The sequence below is a fragment of the Trachinotus anak genome, unplaced genomic scaffold (genome assembly GCF_046630095.1).
Source record: "Trachinotus anak isolate AG129_WGS33_773 ecotype Australia unplaced genomic scaffold, CSIRO_AGI_Tana_v1 ptg000013l, whole genome shotgun sequence".
Lineage (NCBI taxonomy): Eukaryota > Metazoa > Chordata > Actinopteri > Carangiformes > Carangidae > Trachinotus > Trachinotus anak.
In genome coordinates this window covers 23,100,887-23,122,698 of record NW_027273864.1, presented here as the reverse complement: position 1 = coordinate 23,122,698, position 21,812 = coordinate 23,100,887, and the positions used below count along the sequence as shown (strand labels likewise).

General features: G+C 39.0%; 1 protein-coding gene across 2 annotated transcripts in view; it reads right to left on the bottom strand.

Moving 5' to 3' along the window:
- Window positions 1–367: 367 nt before the first annotated feature.
- The window catches only part of tafa3a (TAFA chemokine like family member 3a), an 86,588-nt gene continuing 65,143 nt past the window's right edge, over window positions 368–21,812 (bottom strand). For both annotated transcript variants that reach the window (XM_071495185.1, XM_071495187.1), the window contains exons 3-5: window positions 9,604–9,753; window positions 8,640–8,764; window positions 368–1,145 (exon numbers count right to left, since the gene is read on the bottom strand). In XM_071495185.1, the coding sequence (XP_071351286.1) occupies window positions 1,134–1,145; window positions 8,640–8,764; window positions 9,604–9,753 (287 nt within the window). In that variant the 3' untranslated portion in view covers window positions 368–1,133. The remainder of the gene's footprint in view (window positions 1,146–8,639; window positions 8,765–9,603; window positions 9,754–21,812) is intronic.

The window sequence follows — 21,812 nt, the reverse complement described above, 5'->3', positions numbered from 1 at the left end:
TCGAGGTTTGGACATGAATCAAACAGGATTAGGGCTGTTTTAGAGTCAGAGCTAATTATCAGTCTCTCCCTGGACCAGATTTCAGATTGCTTTTACTGAAGTCTGTTCATTTTAAGAAACATTGCGATGAGTTTTTTCTTTTTGTATTTTTGAGCATGGCCTATTTTTGCATTTGCTGGTTTTTACATTTCACTTCCATCGTGAATACAACTGTAATAAGTTGTCAGATTCTCTCCTTGTGCTTTTTTTTTTTTTTGCTTGACCTACTAATTTAAAAAGTCCAACATCTCCTGTCTAAACAGCATTGTGACCTGATATACAAACAGCATTATCATGGATTGCAAAAACCCCAATGTTTTCCATACAGTGATATCCATTGAGTTAGATTTATTGAGATAATACTGACATTTGTAATCAGTGGTTGTCACCAGGCTTCGAAAACAACAGATATAATTAAAACATTTTGGCAGAACTCAGCTATGTTGACCCTTGGTGACTTGTAGTCAAACATCATTACATTTTTTCTGGGTTTTATTGTTGTGGTATCGTCTTTTGTCTTTGAAAAGAAGACTTGACGTCCTAACAAACTTAAGAAAGCCAAACACTTGATATTTTCAAATCAACAAAATGAAACAGAAGAGATAACTGCTCCATAAGGCGAAAAGGAATGAAAATAATCTCACTAGATCTTTAACACAGATATGCATCAAGAGTCCTGGGGTTCTTTGTGGCAAGAAAATAACACAATAACATCACATGGTTTTGTTTTAAGGGTGATTTTTTTTTTTCTTGTGTAACCCGCAGTCTTTTAGTCAATAATTACTTTCATGGTAGAGTCTTCTAGTCCATGGGAATAAAACTATAATACAAAGAGAGATTTGGTGAGCAGTAGAGTTCAGAGACAGCTACTGTTGATGCTGGATCTAAAGTCAGGAATCTTTTTGGATATGTAGTCTTATATGACGCTCCCTGGTCCTTTTTCTCCATTCGTTCAGTGGAATGTCCATGATTTTTGTCCTTGTTGGTCCCTGGTTTCCACCAATCCCCAGAACACACAATATCCAAATGTCCTACGGTGTTGGTCAAAGAAATAATGTCTGGTTCCAAACAAGGTTATCCTGGACAACAGACGACTATCGTGTGACCTAGAAAGAAAGGGAAAGAAAAATTTAGGTTAAGGAAAGATCATGGATTTGGGTTGAAATAAGTACTTATTTTGTCCACCCATCCATCCATCCATTCCTAACCTCCTCCTAACACAGGCTTTGTGTTATACTACGTCTCCTGACCTCCTCCTCTGCTCCAGTTGCAATTGCTATGACCGACAAAGTCGCCTGACAATAAAATCTAACTGTAAGTCATAATGAGCTGCTTGTCCAGATATACTGTATAGGCTTGTTTCTCACAGGAGGGCATTCTTGTTAAGTGCTAATTAGGAAATGTTGGCATGCTAACATGCTAAACTAAGATGGTGAATGTTGTAAACCAGCACCAGCTAAATCAGCAAAATAGCATTGTCCTAATGCATATGATAGCATGCTGATGTTAGCAGGTAGCATAAATCTCCAGTGTGTCCAAATACAACCTCACAGAGGCACTAGCATGGCTATAGACTCTTACTTATGCTTTTGTCTATTGACCGAAAGATTAATTGACCAACTACTTCAGCTATACTTCAAATTGTGCCTTTTTCATTAATTGTTTTGCTGCTGCACATCTAATGATCTATCTGTCAAAACTGTGACAGGTTCAATGTATATTCCCATATGGCATGTTTATAATTCAAGCATCTGTGATGTTTTACAGCAAAAGTGGGAAGACAGTGAGCAGCTTGAAGTCAGACATAAAGCAATGTACATCATGCTCAATGATTTCCATGCAAACAGTGGGAATATTATTATTCATGATGGCATACTGCTGGCATAAGTATTCTCAGACATTTCCATGAATATTAATCTGCAGGATTGAAAAATGCAGTTTGTTCTGCTCTCACTTTAAGCATAACTCTAAAAATACTCTGCCAGGTGAATGTTGTTCCTTGTTGGTTTGCCCTTTAAAAGTAGAACACAAGTAACTTTTTGACTTTCCCTCTTATGTTGAGGCACTACAAAACCAACACAGGCAGAAACAAACAGACTGTTCGCACACTACTGTCATTCAATTAGCAGTTGTCATGGTCTCACCAGTCTAGCCAGTGAGGTGTTTACTGCACACAACCAGTCGACCGAGCAATACAATTCTAATTTCTTGTGAAGGTGTGATTTTTGTGCTTCTTGGAGCAGCAGTTAGAGACACAGTTTGACGCAAACGCTGTTTGGGGAGCCACAATTTAATTTGCACTTCCATGTGACAATCCTCAGTAATCATGGGTGTGAGAGAGCGCATAAAAATGATTTGGTCTTGCTACTGTTGCAGCAGCAGGCTGCAGAGATGCATTCGGAAATTAATTAAAGCCATGTTGTTTGGTCACAGCATTATCAGAGGAAAATGTTTTTAGTGATGGCCTACAGCATATTTCTAGTGGCAGCAACATTTTGGATCTACTGCTGTGGCACAATAATCAACCCATGGATGCAGTTACAAGCACAATGCAGATTATCGTTATGTTAATAATTAGATAATAAGAACATGTAATTAGGAACAGAATTTTAATTGCAGCTTTGCAAAATAATTTTGCCTCATAAGAGACATATAGAGGAGGATAAAAGAGTTTAGACACAGACAATTAACACAGTAAAACAAAACAAAACTATCTCAAATTACCACGTCGCAGTTGTATGCCTCTGCCAACCAGTGAAGTTGCAGGAAATATGGTCAGAATCTCCCCTTCCAAAGTTATAAAACTGAATAATGTATTTTTGCTGAACATTACGATATTAAGTTGACCTTTGAGTGTCAAGATATAAAATGTGATCACTTAATTTTGCCCTAATAGATGTCTGTTAAAATTGTGTCATAATTAGCACATGAATTCTTGAGCTAATGCAAAAAAAACCTGCTCGTGAGCCCACAGTGACCTCAACCTTTGATCATCAAATTCTAATCAGTTCATCCTTGAGTCTTAATGAATGTGTGTGCCAGATGTTATGACATTACCTCTGGGCATTCCTGATATATTTCATTCACGAGAACATGAAGTCACAATTACCTTGACTTTTGACTTTTGGCCACCAAATTCTAATCAGTTCTTGAGTCCAAGTGAATGTTTGTGCCAAAACTAAAGAAATCCCATCAAGGTGGTCTTCAGATATCACAATAAAGAGGCCAAAGATGTGAAATTACGGTCATAAGATTGGGACAGACAGTCATGCGTACGTTTGGAGGGACAGACAGATGACCCAAAAACTTAACCATTATCAAAGCAAATAGCATGCCCTGGTGTTGTGGTTGTCAGTGTGAAGGTTGTCAGTGGGTAAACACACAAAGAGGAATCAGAAGAACAGAAAGCAGTTGAAGTGTTTGGGATGAAAGACCACACTTGACTGGTCAGCTGTAGGTTCAAAGCCCCATCGACCCAAAAAACTAAGAGCCTACCTCTGACGGAGAGCTGCTGAAGCACAGGTGGGTACGTGCATGTGCATTCGTGTGTGTATCCCACACTAGTAATTATAAAGCATTCAAAAGCACCTCTGAATTTTGATTTGATTTGCATGGATCTTGTCTGATTGTTTTAGACATTTGTTGAGGTATGGTAAGAACTACTCCAGTCCTCAATGCTGCTTTAAAATCACAACTACATGTCTGTCGATGTCTGCCTCTAGTAATGTCCATTTATTGAATGTTACTGAATGGAACCTGAGATGAGACTGTTTCATCAAAAGCTGTTTCCAAGGTCACAAATGTGCTTCAGATTTTCAGAGTTGTTTTGAAGGTCTGCTTTACTTTACTTTTACATGGAAAAGGAGCACAATCAAACTACTGGTCGAAAACCTCCAAATCAGCTACTTAATGGAGCATGAGGTCAGACTGAGATTGTTGCATCAACAGCTGTTTCCAAAGTCAAGAATAAACTGTGGGTATCGACATTTGGCAGTGTTTGTGGGTGGGAAACCAGTGAAGGATCACTGCATTAGAGATTCTACTGGTTGGCTGGGGCATTATTGCTATTATTCAAACCTGTCTCCCAGAATCAAAATCAGCTTTACTGGCCAAGTATGTGCACACATATAAGGAATTACTTTGTTATATATTTTTTTGTCGTGTCGTTTTTTACCGTGATCTTGCCCTAACGTTAAGTGCTGTGAGTATCTGAACATAACATAACATGAACATAATGAAGGTTAATAATGTAGTCACCACAAGTGGATATTATTCTGTAGGATGGATATTTTGGCATTTATTTTTCAATGATTTCATTTCACCGATATGTTCAGTATCCATTTTTTTGTGACTTGTAAAACATATAAATTAACAGCATTTGCTCATGATGTTAATAGAAAATGTAATTCAGTCACAATTATGCAACCTTCATAATATATTTATTGTTGCAAACTGCACGCAAAACAGAACTTCTAGGAGACAGGGTTGATGTGTTGGGTTTGAATCTACAAGGATAATATTCAGGTTATTAATTTCTATGGTGAGGATCCCAGTGCAGGGGAATTAACCATACCAAATAGTAGAGAATAGTGCAGTCCAGTAAGCAAATTTCAAGCAGCTAGTGAGCATTATGTATTTTATGGCTAGAATACTATACAAATGTGGTGGAGTAGATTTTCATTTTCATTATGTCTTAAAAACAAATCTAACTCAGACAGCTATCCATTACCAGCCTTCAACACATTCTCTACAAACGTCACAGCACCTGTCAAGTGGAAAGGCTCTGTGGTTCTTTTGCCTCCTGCCCTCTGATTGATAGGAAGTGAAAAGCAGGAGCTGCTGCTGGGGTTATAATTCCTGACATTACCAGCAGGACTATAAAACTAGCTGCTCCCGGACATGCAGAGAAAGAGGGAACAACCGGAGTTGTCCAAGAAGGGGCCTGCAGGGTGTTAAGACGTCTGATTTATTGATGTGACTTCATCATGAGGTGAAATGACACCATCATTTTTTATCAACAATGCCACCGCTGGACATCAAAGAAGAAAGGATTTATAGTATTGTATGCGGCATGTACTACAGCTGAGGACTTTGTTTACACCTATAATATCCATTTTTTCCAGGCCAAGTTTTGCCATGTCTTGTCTGTTAAAATAAAGGTGGAATACATTTTCTAGAAAATTATTAGATGATATTAAAGTGATAGTTTGGGTTATTTGACATGGGGTTGTGTAAAGTGGTTATACCTGTAAAGGATTCAGATTGGCTGCAAAAACGTGTTTCAGTCACTTTTAAAACAATTCTCACCAAAAAAAGCCAATATCAGCTTAGGTGTGTGCTTTTTTTTGGAATATGTTCACTGCTTTATCTTGCTGTCAAACAGCCCTTTCCTTTGGAACTACATTTTCTCAACCAGTGAACTATTTTATTACTATATACAAGCTCAACAACTGTATTACACCGCAGATCATCTGTTTGAGTTAGACAGAGCTAAGTATAAGTGCGCTTGTCCGTCCGATAATGGTAGTTCAGCGGTCACATGCCTTGAATATTAGATGTCAGCCCTATGCAGAGAAAGGACTTGGTCTTAGTTATATATGAGAACGCTCAGATTCCTGCATGTACTTTCCACTAGTCAGCATTCAGACTTGTAACTGACTTGAATTCATCTACAGCGAAGACTTGACTTGACACAACTTGTGCCTTAGTGTAGCTTTGGTATATTATTCAAAAAAGGAAAGTAAAATATATCTCTAATCAACCAACATCTCACCATATTTATCATCCTAATTTGGAGACAATGCAGGATGGGTTAGATGTTTTATATGCCTTTATTTTTCAAGTACTTTAAAAGGCATGTGTCACTTTTCTCAGAAATTCCCAATGTTGGAATTTTATTCACAGAGACAGTCACTAAGCCTACACCATATTCGTGAAGCTGAGCTCGATCCTCAGCAGAGGGCTGTTGTTAATTCCCCAGGATGATGTTAACTGTCCAGGAAGTGTCGGCACCAGCATACACAGGCATTCGCATACACAGGCCATCCCTTGCTGGATCTCTGTGGGAGGCAGCAAGGCCATGAGCATGGAGCAACCCCCGCTGACTCCCAAATCAAAAAAGAGTCAAGGTTCTGACGGGTTCTACTAGCCACCTGGACCCCTGCTTGTCTCTGGCTCTGTTTCTGCTTTCCCATGGCTGTGTGAGAGGACATGAATTATTAACCCGGCTAAAATAAAAAGCTCTGCTTTGTCCAGGCCTCCTATAGCCATGAATAATGGAAGAGGCAGCTCAACTACAGGCGTTTGGTGAGTCAAATACCAGGCCATGATGGATGGCTAAGGGCCCACTGTGCCCCCCCCCCTTACCCAACAGCCACTTCAGGTCTACCACACCCTGAAACCTCAAACACACGTCTGGATAACCTCTATTAATCTCTGGAAGTGCTACAGCTCGAGCCCTCATGCCCTTCCTCGGCACATCCTACTTGATGATATGGCTTTCTGGAGGGATTTTCCTTTGCTGTTTATTTGTCTGTCTCTTGTCTTCTTTTGCATTTGTTTTGCTTCTCACTGGCACTGTTGACGCCATATGCAAGCCCGCACTGACTTTTCAAAGGCACGACCCGACTCAAGCCTGCTCTCTCTTACCCTTGCTGCTAAAACCATAAAGATGAGATGGATACATGTGAGCTGGATTTCTCCTCAGTCACCAAGACTGTGATTGCACAGAGACTGAGTTTTCCAGTTTGTGCCAATAAAGTCACTTGGTGCACAATCCCACTTTTTTATTACAGAAGTGATAATTGATTTTCCGTTTGCACATTTGTCATGTGCTATTTGCATCCACATTTCATTTCTCACCTAAACCACCAAGTGAGAAGTGTGTGTCATGATGACAATCTAGTCTCTATATTTATTTAACCTATTTACATTTTTTTTTCTCAACACAAAGTTTACTTCTGATCTCATTATCATCAAGAGAATAACCCTGACATATGACTACCCTGTGAAACAGATTTTTGCAAAATTATACAGAAGGTCTATGAAGAAACAAGACAAAGGTGTTGCATATGTTAATGGGGCACATCATGTATATTCATGAATAATGTTGACACCAAATAAATTCTTGGTTTCATAGTTTTAAAACACACACTGATTTCAGCTTCTGATGAGAGCCCTGTAAGCAATTCATGATTACTGATGGGAGTACTGGCATCAATCTATAGTATATTTTTAATGCCAATTAATTGTCAATTAAATGCATGCTACTTTGCAATTTAATTGCCCTAAAAATTACACAGCTTGTCAGTCTACAACTACAAGTTTGACAAAATAATCTTCATTACTATAATAATAGAACAATAACAACTGTTGCTATATGCACAATAAACTGACACTACATTGAGATATGAATATTTATCTCAGTTCACCCGCAAAAGCCTTGTACACACTTAGTCTTGTAATCCTGTAGATAATTTTTTGAGATGCAGGTCACTGAATGTAAAATCTTTATTAAGAGACCTTCCTTTACAGACGGCCTTGATCCAGTCACTTATTCCACACCAGGGTTCAATTCACAGCATTCATATAAAACTAAACAAACTGAACCAAGCAGGAAAACAAAACCTTTTTTTTTTTTTTTAAAAAAAAAACTGAACCAAACAGGTGAGAGTGAGAAAGCTACCTAAAGGAATTTTAAACTTATAGCTTGTTTATTCTGGACCACATCAATGCATGACTTGGTAAACTTGTTTTCTCCTTCATTTGGTTTCGTTTTACGCAAAAAAGTCTCAAGTGAACCAATAAAAGGGGAACAAAATTTGACCTTGTTCATCCACACTGTAGTATGCTAAGCGAACTTGGCTACAGGAGTTGTTGAACTCAAACCTGCAGAGTGCGTTCTGTAGTCCTGTCCTGTCGTGTCGAAGTTGAATCAGACTGAATAACGTACCTAACCTAAAACACCTTAAAAGTGTATTGATACTTGTGTGTTGTGTGAAGAGTTATTTGGCTTCAACAGTAATGTGTGAGAGTGGATGTCCTGATCTTGGGTCGGGAGCAGCTTCACCAGAACATCCTGCCATATCCAGTTGCCCTTTCCCTCTACAACTGTACACAATCAGCTGATGGGTTTGTTAGATTACTGACTAACTGCTCTACTTGGCTCAAACAAATTCACAGCTTAAGTGAAATACAATAAATTGCCTGTAGTAACACTTTTACAACAAAATGCGAGATGCAGCTAAATAGATAGTTGAACCCAAGTCACCTCTTACTACAGTTCTAAGCCAATTGCCTCCAGTAACACTTCACTGGCTCTCCCCTGTGAGGCACATTTTCCTCTCCTGCTGCCTCCTACTCTGCTCTCATCTGAGGTTGATAAAGAAAAAAATCTTCTCCAGTGCTCCGGTTCTTTATTGCTCAAACACTCATCCAGCCCTCCTCCATTATTCTAGGATCTTGTTTTGTTCCAGCTCTTTGCTGTGAATTTTGTAGTTTTTTTTCTCTCTAAAAAATCTTGGGAGGGAATGTGACTGAATCTGACAAAGCATGATAATTTAAAACTGTCTGCCCACAAATATCTTGTGAATTTAACCCACCTTGGTCGTCTTAACTTTGTTTCCTGTACTGCAGCTCCATCCTTTGAGATCTGGGAGCACTTTACACTCTTCGCCGTCCATGCAGGGATGCATCTGGCACCACCACTTCTGTGCAACTATGGATGCTTTGTGGGGGAAAAAAAGAGAAGGAGAATAGTACAAAAAAAGCGAAAGAGAAAGAAAAAGTTACAGGAGGCAATTAACAACATGCTGTTTGAAAGTGTAGCCTGGGTCTGCCCTGGCTGAAACAACAAGTGCCTTCAGTTTCTGTACGCCTCACAGTGATTGAAGTGAGTGTCTTTTGATCTCTGGCTGACAGTAGAGACCCATCAGACCTGCCCCGGTGTGTTTTCAGGTCTGAATTACAGGGCGTGGGTCAATGTCAAGCTGGTGAGAGTTGTGAGCAGGTGCAGTCAGTGTGAGGAGGGTGGATGTTTGTATCTAGGAGGGGTAATACAGCATGCAGCAGAGATTGGCGCGTCAAGGTCTTAGGTTGTTTCGAGGAGGCCTACAGGGGAGAAACAGCTTCATAAAGTGAAAAGAGAACTGTCAAAATTGAGGAAACCCCTGTCAGAGCCATTAGAGTGAAAGGAGAAGATAGGGATCGATTCACCTGTAACCGAGGCCACTTTTGACATGATATTAAATGACCTGGCCTTCTGTCTACTCTGCTGAACACAAGGTCTGACAAAGCCTTGAAAACAGACAAAGAATGAATGGGTAGTTTGATTTTGAAGATTATAAAACCTTCGGAGACACACAACAGCAGGATCATGAAAATCTCAGCAGTGTTTTTTTTTTCTTTCTTCTTTCATACAAAAAAAACTCTCATACCCAAATAATCTGAAATAAGCACCAGAGGCACACTGACAGGCGTGACAGTTTTGAGGCGCACAGCATTTCTATCCTAATCAGAACTCAGTCTCAAATCATTACCAGCACTGTAATGAGAAGCCTGGCGTACCGTCTACACAAGATGGAGCTGCTCTTGTTGTTCCCGCCACCTGTCCAGGAAAGCAGGAGCACTTGACAGTCTGGGATCTCTCTTCGATCTTGTTCTTGTTGCAGCATCGGTGCGCAGCAATTACCTCACAGGTTCCCGCTTTCACATGAACTGGAAGCACAAACATACACAACGGTTAGAAAGCATGTGACGGCTCTCTGCAACAGTCATTCCACTATTCTTGTTTTTTTTTTTTTTTTACCAAAACATTATAGTGACAAATAACAGAACAGAACTGTGGTTTGTTTGTGCCTTTTCTTTTATGTACACAGATTTAAGGCCCTCAACCTCAAGTCCATTCCGTCCTAATGAAGATGTAAATCCAGAATATGCACATTTCCCAATCTATCAAATAATTCCTTTAAACTTTGACTTTAGTCTGAATGATGTGTATCAGTATGCAGTAAACAGATCTACTGTACCAATCATTTTTAATATGAATCTCCAATGATCATGATTACATTTTTCATACATAGCCTACAGAGGTCTTCCTTGCCAACCAGTCATCTATTATGCAGACACAAGGAAGCTGTTCATAAAGTATAGAACAGACAGTGGTGAGAAAATGTTCAATACAGATGCATCGCTGAGGAAGAGAGGTTCTTGTTTTGTGTACTGCGATGCTCACAAAAGCAGGTGGTAAAACTTTAATCCAGTGCATAAATCTAGCGCTACAGAAGGTCGAACAAGGTTTTTTTTCTCAGCGGTGTGCCTCCACATCTCCTTTGATATAAAGAAGGTGAATCCTGTGAGGTTGTTTGAGTAATTTCTCAGTACAGTCTCTTGTTTCTGACATCCAAACACAATGGCTACTTGAAATCCAGGTCATCCCCCAGGTGGAGGACCCCAGCTTTGAACCCCGGTTGTAGCCCCGCCTGTCCGTGTATCCTTGAGCAACACACTTAATCCACTGACCCTGCACCCCAACCAGAGGATGAACAGAGTACTTCTCTACTGGGATACAGCTGATATAGTTACATAACATTGAAAAAACGCATACCTCTAAAAAATGACTTGATTAACATCACTAAACTGCTTATTTATGTTAAAGAACATTACAATATCAATTACAAGGACTCAGTTTTCACAACCACTAACACAGGCATTAAGCTGGAACAAACATCAATACTGCTCTCCATTTTATATTCATGACTTTCTGCATAGACTCATCACCATTCAGAGCATGTTTGTGTATTTACACGTAACAATCAGGGTTGGATGGGTGGTGAAAAAAATAAAAAAATAAAAAGCAGTGAAAAAGTTTTGACATTCCTTTCAGATAAACCTTAATTATGCCTGCAAAGATTTTCAATTTAGAGCTGGACTTGAAAATAGATTGGAGCGAGCTTCTATCTTCCCATTAGCTAGCAATCCAGAAATCTCATCTACAACATTAAAAACATTTTGCTTTCAATCAATAAGGTGCTATTCACATTCCCACAAAAGGCAAGACAACAATTGCCAATTGAGTGCTTTTCACTGAGCAGAAACTTACTGATGCAAAAACAGGTCAGGCTCCATGCCCTTGATGTGATTATCTTTAAGCCACCCCCCTGGTCAAAGTTAATTTCAAAAGTTGGAATAGCTTGGATAGAATATTCAAACTTTGTTTAAGTGATAGATGTGCGTGGACAATGGGTAATCACAAGAGGTGAGACGAGCAAAGACAATCATTTTAGTTCATCCAATTATAAGGGAAAACAAATAACCCATTTGATTTGCTGTCAGCGTCTCTAAAGCGCTCACTAATTCTAACAGGTTAGCATTACAATAAATGCAATAAATTTTATGCAATAAAATAAGATACTCATTTTTTTTTTTTTACAACAATTTAATAGAATTTGCTTAAAAAAAGAAGAAGAAGAAGAAGAAGAAGAAGAAGAAGAAAAAGAAGAAAAAGAAGAAAGTGTTAAGGGACAGGTGTCACGCTCAAAGCCTTTAAACCCGCCTCAATCCTGTCTGCTATGCTTGCACAATGATGTGCATCATTGGATGTGGTTTTGCTGTCTGTACGCCCTCTCTGCTGCAGTGTGAAAAGGAGGAAACAGAGCTACAGCACAGGCTGCGGCTGGGTCTGGCCTGGGACTCTCAACTCATTAAGGTGCAGGAAGCGGCTGGTTGGGGCTGCCCGTGTGCGGAGAACTGCTGATTAAAACTGGAGCTGCTCGCCAAGGTCGCTGACTCTGAGGCTGAACCCAGAACCACCATGGAGTGTGGACAGGATGAGAGGTCAGAGACCAGGGCGTGGTGGTCAGCCTGAGCTGGTAACCATCCATATGAGAAAAAACAAACATGAACTGTCTGAGTACTGTTGTTGTTGTTATGATATACTAAGTGAAGACAATGGTGAAAAATTATAATGTTGAAAATTTTAATAAAACAAACTAACAAAATATTTATTTTTCCAATAGCTATTCAGTGCATTTACATTCCGCAATGATCTCTCTAGTTAGTAGTTTGATTGTTAGTGGCAGAGTCCACCATTCCCAATCTGGATTCAGATTTCCTACCTTAGGGTTTCATTGGTATAATTGGAAAAAAATATGTCTTCTTATCACTGTTTATCACTGTTTGATAAGATTAAATTATCAGTAATTTGTTATTTAGAGAATTTCACTGGGTTTAAAAACAACTACAGGCGTGATGATTTTTTTCTTCAAAAATTCCTTTCAGTAAATCATACATGAGTATACATACATGTCAGCACAGCAGGAGGAAGAGATCAGAGTTGAGTGTTGCTCAAGGACACTTCAACAATGGGGGAACGACTACTGAACCTCTGTTGTTGTGGTTGTAAAATGGTTTATCTAACCACCAAGGTCACCCTGTCACCCTGTTCAAAGCACAAACCAGCTCTTTATATAGCGTCACTGAGTGTAAGGGTGGTGAAGGAGAGACACACACAGCTGCTACATGGCTAACAACACCTGTGATCAATGCCCTTCTATTAAAGCACTTAGGATGCCAGGCATCCCAGCCAGCAGGAGGGAGAGATGAGAGACAAGGAAAGGTGAAAGGACAGAGAGCACCAATGAGAAATGGCATAAGATCCAACTCTTCAGACAATCAATGCCACTCTGAAGAAAAGTGCTCTGCTTCACAATGATATTCATTGATCCCTGATTGATAAATGTCAATATGCAACCGGAATCTGCACAGAGCTGGAGAAGGGAAAAAAAGAGGGAAACCATCTGCCTTTTAAGTGGGTTACTGAACTACACATCTCATCTCAGGCCAGCAAATACTGTTTTAACAGCAGCAACAACTTTCCCTAAATATAACTATACCTTAGTTGCCATGTGGACAGACAGGATTTTTAAATATTTGAATCTGAACTCAAAAAACAAAAAAAAAAAAAACCCAAAACCCTGTAATTGAATATAATCCAAGGTTTTACAGAGTCATCCAGAATCAACACTCTTCTCTGGAGACAGGCCTGATTCATTCATGCACATATTTAACTCCTGTGCTCTGTGACAGGTTTGTTGTGACAGCTGATGTTAAAAATCTTAAAGGATTCCAGGGGGGAGCCAAAGTTAGAGTAATTACAAATTATAAAAACTGGCTGCTGTAAAAAAAAAAAAAAAAAAATACATTTGTACTGTCATGAAATGGAGGCATTAATTAACCAAACATCACAACAATACAGCACAGGAGCACATACCTGTAACCCAACACAAGAAACAAAGGAGCTACGCTGACTGTGTGAAAAAGTATCCCTGCTCCATTATACTGTATGAATCATTTCAGAATCACACACATGGCTCTGGTATATGAAGTGTAACATTTGTATTAAAACCAGAAGATTAACCATAACTCAACCAGTTGTTGATTAAATTAAACTGGTGGAAAATTATGTTTCTGATGAGCAGTCAGTTCCATTTATAAACATATCAAACACTGAGAACTGAACAGCACTGTGCATTAGCTGGCGGTGAATGGTGAGGAAACATAAACCTGTCATTACTTTTATGAGGGTATAGGGGCATTTATAAATAACAGTGCGCACCGTGTGAAGCCTCTGACACAAAAAAGGAAAAGCTGATGGATGCTCTCTCTTTTCAATTAGCTTATTTTCCCTGTCATATCACCTGATGCACTGTCTTTGACTTCATAACATGTTTGTCGTGCAGCAGTTTGCTAATGTGATGACAAGAGGTAGGCAGGAAAAACAACAACCATTTCCCTTGAGTTTATTTATAAAATGTCTTAATGGGTACATTTGCATTCTTGTATAAGGTGAGCATTTTGTTTTTCACCAACATGTTATGTTCTAAAACTGTAAGAGACAGCAGGAAAATCCAGTCATAAACAGAGAGATAAAAAGAGATCGGAATGGGTTACATTAAGAGCAGTGATTATGCATTGATGCAAATTGTTGGAAGGTGAGATATATGCAACTTAAAAATGTATATACAAGGTTATACCATGTTTTGAAGCTGATCTCTGCAAAAGTCACTTACATAGACCTCTTATACATTAAAAGTAGGACGTAATTTTGCTTTAACTCAAAATAAATCAGGTCCCAGCCCTCTCTTCAGATATTCCACTGGAGACTAAACCTTAAGGGTTATCTCTGTACATTCATTACTGAGCTGAAACCTGTTGCCAGTCACCGGGCAAAGTGCTCTCCTGTTGTCCCTATCACAGAACTAATCATACGGGTTAGAACGAAGCCACAGGTCGCTTTCAGCTTCTACAGCAATCAAACAATTGATCTAACATGCAGGTAGGGAGGCATCAAGAACAACACACTGCTCCATCTGTCAGCAGCATGACTGGCTGTATCAGCCTCACCTGGCCAGTCAAGCACGAGAATACAGTAATAGAAGCCCAACAGGGGGATATATGAAAAACACAAGTGCAGCGTTCATCCTGTTGCTCACAGGGAGACTTCACTGACTGCAACAAACCAGAATTAGAAATACTTCATGTGCCAGTTTGATGCACAGAATGTTTCAATTGTCATGGTAACAATGAAAGGCTATTCTGTTGAAGAAACAAACAAAATCCCTTCTCAACCAGAAGCCCATTACAAAGTCTATTACTGAGTCCTAAAAAGAGTCCATCACTGAGGCAAAGTTATGTATGAATTCCTGGAACAGTTTTCTTTGTGCACCACTTCTGGTAAACATCTTTCCAAAATTGCTAATTTCTTGAATGTTTCAAAAACAAGGTAAAATAAAACCTGGAGAAGTATTACCTCCCACAAATGACAGGATTCCTTCTTGCTTTAAAAGATTATGTTTGAAGGCTCAACAGGAGACAAAATGTTCAGCAAACTTCAAACCTGTAAGATGAATGTACAAGGCAGATCTTCCTTAAGAAGAAAACTACTTAACATAACATTAAAGTTGACATCCATAACTTCAGAGCTACATAAGAACTGGCAAATTAATTAGAGTTTCATTTGCAAAACCATTTTCACCTCACCAGTGGCAGTATGCTGTGGCACTGTAATGTAAATCAAAATACATTATTTATGTAAGTGATAAAGTTAGATGGCATCAATATTTGCCAACTAAACAGCTACAACCTGTAAAACCCAATCAAGACTTTTTTTATTACTTTATTTTTTATATTTATATTATTATTATTATTATTATATTAGAGCCTGAGTGATATACTGGCTGATACCAGCTCATCACCTCAGTACCTGTATGTATGTCAGCTAATAAGAACTTGTACAGGAATTTCATACATTACATGTAAAAGTGAAAGGTTGTTATTTTGCCTATTTCTTCCCTGGAAGCAGTGACTTCATGGAGTCTTATCAACAGTGAGAGGAAACCAGCAGACACTCTAGAAAGTTAATGTGCCCAGTCAAGAATAAAATAAGTGATAAAATCACCACCTGCCATCTTTATACTAAATCATGTTTTGTAAAGATTAAACAAATACAGATACAGCCTGTTAATTAGTGAGCTTTAGAGGTGCTGACAAGCAGATTTTGTCACACTTGGACAGAGCCAAGCTAGCTGTTTCCCCCTGTTTCCAGTTTTTATGCAAAGTTACTTTAGGTGTGTCTTGGTCTGTACCTGACTCAGTCTTCCCACAGTCTTGACAAATTATACATTGTTTGAAAGCTCTTAGTCTCCTGATTTATTTTAGGATTCTCCTCATATCAGTGCAACGGCTGACTTGGTTCAGACTTGTGGCCATGGCTCCAAAGGATTTTCCACACAAAAAGGTGCTACACACCTCATATTCATTTTTATTGCCAAAAAAGGCAAGAAACAAAACAATGTGCATTTTACCGTGTTTGTTCGTTTGTGCCTTTGTAACTTTGGATCAGTTTCTCTTATCTGCACTAACTTTAAGTTAAGCCAAAAGGTTAAAGAACAGTAACCTTTTTATTTTAGGTAGGTTATTTTTATTTCAGGTACATAATTTTATAACATTATTTTACATTATTTTTACAGGCTTGTGCACAAAAAAGGGTGTGTCCAGTTAATAAAGGAATATTGTGGAGTGTCTGGTTTGGCCTAGAGGTTAAGACACATACCTTATAATCACTATGTCCCCTGTTTGAACTCATGTTGCATGTCATACTCCTCTCTCTCACTATCTCTCTCCTCCCATTCCCTGTGTGTCTGTATTATGACTTGAACTTTCAAAAACAACTGAAGCTAAATAATTCTCAGATGTTGATATCAGTACCGTCCTCAGATATCCAGTATCAGTCAGGCTCTGGATGATATCATAAAAAAATATTGTGAGAGCTAAATAGTGTGAGCTAAATATTCTTGTTTTTCTTCTCAGCAGCCCCACAGATCTGAAAATGTCCTTCTGAAATTCCTTGTTGATATCTCACAGCATTCAGATTCATAAGAAAATTTGTTTTATTGTATTATGTCACTGGCCACCATTAGTTTCCTGGGCTTACCCACCTAAATATCATTACATCTTTCATATGAAAATGCCTATAAATTAACATAAAATAAATACTTCCTTAAAGCTTCAGTGCATCACTATGTAGCCAGTAGAAGCAGATCTATAGTTTGCGCTCTATAATCCCGCAGGATAGTTTTAGAGTACAATAACAGAGATAAATATAAGGGTTTCCCTCAGGGTGCCTAGTGGATAAAAAGGTTTGAATTCATTAAGGAACTGTGCAGAGTTTACATGATAAATAAGAAAAGACACTACGTCTTGAAAGTCAATGACCTGCTACATAACCTTAGACAGGAAATCAGATAAGGTTACTTCATGGTTAGCTACCCCACTTTGAGGGTAAAACAGTGATAAGGGCAAAATATGAAGCGTGATATCATTTCTTTGTTAATGGCTGAAACACGGAGATGAACGAAGTCAGCTGTGCGCTCCTCCACATCCTCGTGTCTGCTGGGGAAGCCGAGCTTGTGTGGACAAAGAACATAATTACCCAAGAAAATTACAGCCTCAACATTTTTAATAATTAAACCATTTACACAGCAATTTACAGCAAGTCATTTCTAAAACAGAACTTATCAAGCACCTGGTCATCTAAACGCCAAGTATAGAGATCAAACAAGCACACTTGACCCGCAGACCAATCACAGGAGGCCGAATCAATGGCCAAAAAATGTTCAGTCGAATTAACATCAAATCAAATGCTATTTCCTGAGCGCCTTGTTGACATGAACAGATGTATCAGCCTGACAGGAAACAAACGTCTTTTATCCACTGAGGCATGAAGCAACAAGTCCAGCTTCAGTGGGCTTTCACCACAGAAGGACAGAGAGCAAAATATATCGCGTGCACTTTCTGTTTCAATCCGGGCTCATGCAGCATGCTGCCAGTCGGCCTTTTTCAGTCAGGAAATGCAGAGGCAGATCAAACCTCTGAAAACAGAGTCACGTCCTGGCCGCGGGCCCAGACCGCAGACACAGCAGCATCCATAAAAACAGAGGTTTTAGGCCATTCAGTAGAGACACCCTATGAATTAGTAATGATCAAATCATACTGTTTGCTCCAGATACTGATAACCCATTTTGAGGACTCAAAAGCCTCAAAAGCATGCTGAACACAACTAACTGCAGCATATTTTTCAGGTAAAACTGAGCATGTGATGCTGGAGACTACAACTGCCAGCTTCACACAGCCAAAACACTCATTCAGAGGAAATGTGAGTGGGTATTAAAAATAGATCCAGGTAAAACAATTCAAATGGCCACATTAAAAAAAAAAAAATCTTTTAATGTGGCAGCCAACACATCAGAGACACACTGAGGTATTGGCTTATGAAACATTCATTACTTTAGCCTGGTGAGCAACACGAAGAGACCCCTCACAAGACCAGTGTTTAATTGGATTACCGTATTCAGAAAAGATTGACTCATTTCCACCCAGCTGTAAACCTGCTGAGCTGACAATCAGGCCCAGCAAGACCCAAAAATAAGCCCCACTCTGAGAGAGACTGAGGCAAGAGTGTAGTTGAAAGGGAAATTATCAATGTGGATGTGATTTTCATAATTTTGTCTTTTATGAATATTGGTCAGTATTATATGTTACTCACCTCCTCAACTGTAGGGATTAAAAAGACAAAGACACTAACTGGGGCAAGGAGGTTCTATGGCTCTCCAGAAAAATGAAAGCTCTGCTAAATATTTATACACAACAGCAATGAGGAAATTTACAACGTGAAACGTGACAGGAGTTGCTGGTAATGACAAGCCCTCAGAAAGTTATCACCCAGCTTTGCAGTTGCCTGCAGCTCTACAGAGCTTTCAGGTCATTGTTTTGGTGTTACAGCCCACAACTTTATTGTTTTGATTCACCCTTCCAGCTATAATCAGTGTTGTTCCCAGATGCAGAAGGCAGCTGTTTTCAACAAAAACACTGATAAACCAGTATGTCCAGCAACAAACAGAAGACAGACACACTCAGAAACTAGCTGGTGAACATAGTGGAGCGTTTAGCAACTAAAGAGCCAGACATTTCCCTCAGGAGCTGGTGGAGACCAAAACAGAGCTAAAAAAGATTTGACCAAAATCTGCCCAGTGGATAATAACACAAGTCCAAATGAATGATAATGTTGCTTCATGTCTGCTCAATCAGATAATAGGCACATGCTAGCTTGCACATATTTGCATATCAATTTATAAAATTATATTCAGTGTTGTATTTACAGCTTGTGGTGCTGCCCTAAAGCAGTGAAAAACATCACTTATAGCAATTTGAATTTTATCAGAAATCATCTTAAAGCTATTGTAGTGAACTGCAGAGCACAGCACAAACAGCATCACGACACTTGTCAAACTACGTGTCATATTTTGTTATGCAGTTTGCTAAAACAGGAATTTCCATGGGACTATTTTCTGTTGTGACTTTCAGTCACATTCAAAGACAAATGTTTGAGATGATCTGAGATGGTCCTCACCTGAAAAAATGACAACATTTGTAGCTTGTTCAAACACTTATGTTTATGTGACAATTAATCTCTTGTGACTAATGGCTGTAACCTGTCACAAGTTAAAACAAAAGCAGCAGGAAGTTCTTTGAAAGAAAGCAAGTTAAAATTGATGCCACTAATGGATAGGATCTGAACCACATGACGAGAGAAGACAGACTTCACAAACATGCAAGAGGCAAAACCAAGCACATCATTCACATGTCCAGGAGAAGGAAACAAACACACAGAGGGAAAGAGAGAGAAGATTGCTGGGACGAAGATCCAGATCCAAAACATTTGAAATGAGGCACTGACAGCCAGGAGAGAGAGGACCCAGGATGGCTGATGGTCCAGCACAGACAGTCTGACTGAAAAAAGATGAGATGAGAGAGAGAGAGAGAGCGAGAGAGAGAGAGAGTGAGGCATATAGCCATGCTCATGTGCTTGAGGGAATAAACAAACAGATGGTTGGAGAGATGCAGTGGTTATCAGAAAGTTTACAGTTATCTGGTCGGCAGGACCACATGGACTATCCTGTATGTTCTAGGCTTAATGGATTCATTGAGACTGAGATCAACAGGAGAGTGGTACCGGGTACAAGGCCTGAAATAATCAATCTGAAATTTAAGACAAAAAGATGAGTTTTAAGTTTCACTGCAGCGAAAGAAGCCAGGACCTCTGGTAATCACTCACCAAGAGCAGTTAAATTTGATGGACTGTGGAAGTGTGGAAGTGTTGTGTGGTAAATACATCAGCACCAGCATTACAAAGAGAGACTAATTTGAGAAGGTTGGGATCTGACATAATGCATGTGAAAGGGGAGACACTCAGATCAGAAAACACTATCCAGTGTATTAGAATTAGTTCAAGGGGTCACCACTGCAGTGAGTCGGGTGAAACCCAGAGTATCAATAGGCTGGTGGGCCTCTCCTGAGGAGATTAAACATAAACCAGTAGCCTAGGAGAAGAAGTGACAGCAGTGGGTCTCAGGAAAACATCATGACTATATCCTACCTCACTCCAAACCCTAACACAAAATCTTTCCCCTGATATTGACTTCAGTAGTTTTAGGCGTCTTAACCAAACCACACAGGTGGCAGAGGTGTCGATTTTGACCGTTTTGATTATTCATAATCGGAAAATAGAATGACAAAGAACATATTTTGTCATTTAGTGTGGAGGACTTATTTTTGGAGAGCTGTTTGGGGCTTGTGATCCAACACTGTATCCCTGTTTACCAAAGTAAAAGTCATATTGGACAAACATATGAGAATTACACTTAGGTTGAAAAATACTGTTTAGGGGGTACTTGTGGTACTGTATTATATCCAGTGGTTCAGTACTTCTGTGAAAATGACTTAACCAAGAATCAAGCCAACCACAACCCTGCTGCAGCACGAAGCTTTTGAGAATATACTACATGAGTGTAGCATGGTGACTTTTCAATTACGAAAATAAAGTGCAAGTATTGCTTGTTCATCTGTCTTTTTCCTCATAGGCCAGCTTCCTAGCAGATTTTTTTTTTTTGCCTATTTTTTAATCTTTTACTCACTGTGTACAATCTTTAGAGAGAAAGAGTATAGAAACAGATGAGCAGTCTTTCACATTCCCCAAGTGTATGCTTTAGTGGTTTAGATGAAGTCCATGTCAGTACCATTCATCTGGCTGCCTCAGCGTTAGAGCCCACCACTGACTGATCAATTGGAGTCCCTCAAGGAATCATACAGCCTTATAAGTGAAAGGCTACTGAAGTTATTAAATCCAGGGACAGTAGCAGCGGCAGTAGAGAGGCAGAAACACTCATACACAGACTTAAAACCCTCTGCAAAGAAGTGTTGTCTTGACACGGTTACTCATTCTCTAGACAGTCACTGAAAATGCAATAAGGGATGTTCAGACACATCATGAAAGAACCATTATAGTCTTTTTCTCATTTTATCACATATAGTTTTCTGTCACTTTTAACATAGCATGTATGCATTTTTCATCATCTCATTTCAACACTGCAGGTCCAACATTTTTCATTTTTCTACATTTTTTTTCTCATCATCTTCTTCATTATTGTCCATCACTACATGTATTTTGATGTACATTCAGATCTGGAAACGTTCTCTACATATTTGAAGATACATTGTTTAAATATTACAATGTACCACACATGAAGAAAAAACCTGCCAGTTAAGCTGCAACTGTTTAAATTTAGCTGTAATTAACATTTGAACTTTTATGGACCACCACAACAGCTTTGGTTTGTATGTTCTTTGGTGTGAAGTGACTGACAGACCAAGATAATGTAAAATATGGGTTAAAAGTTTTAATTTGTAAATGAATTAAAAATCACCTCCAGTATCTCATTTGTCTTTACAAACAAAGTTAAACGCCTTAGTTTTGACTCGTGCACCTCTCTAATTTGTGAAATAATATGAAAAAGGGAAAAAAATATATATATATATATTTCAGCCTGGTATCAGTATTGTGACCCAATGTCCCAAAAATGATTTTTGTTTTCTCATTCAAGTCAGAGTACATTTATTGAGTTGTCTTCTGTGCTTCTGTGAATTTAATTAAACACCAACAGGTCAGAAGATATGGCAAAAATGAGATGAAACTCTAAAACTCTGAATTTAGTCTTTCTTTTTATTACCAGTCCTTATTTTCCTATATAATCATCACTGGCAAATGAGACCATCTGCATGAAGACTTCGAATGGCAATATTACTTTATGGAATAATATTAACGCGACAAGGCCACAACTAGAGATATAATAGATTAGTCTGTGTCCTTAGTGCTTATCATG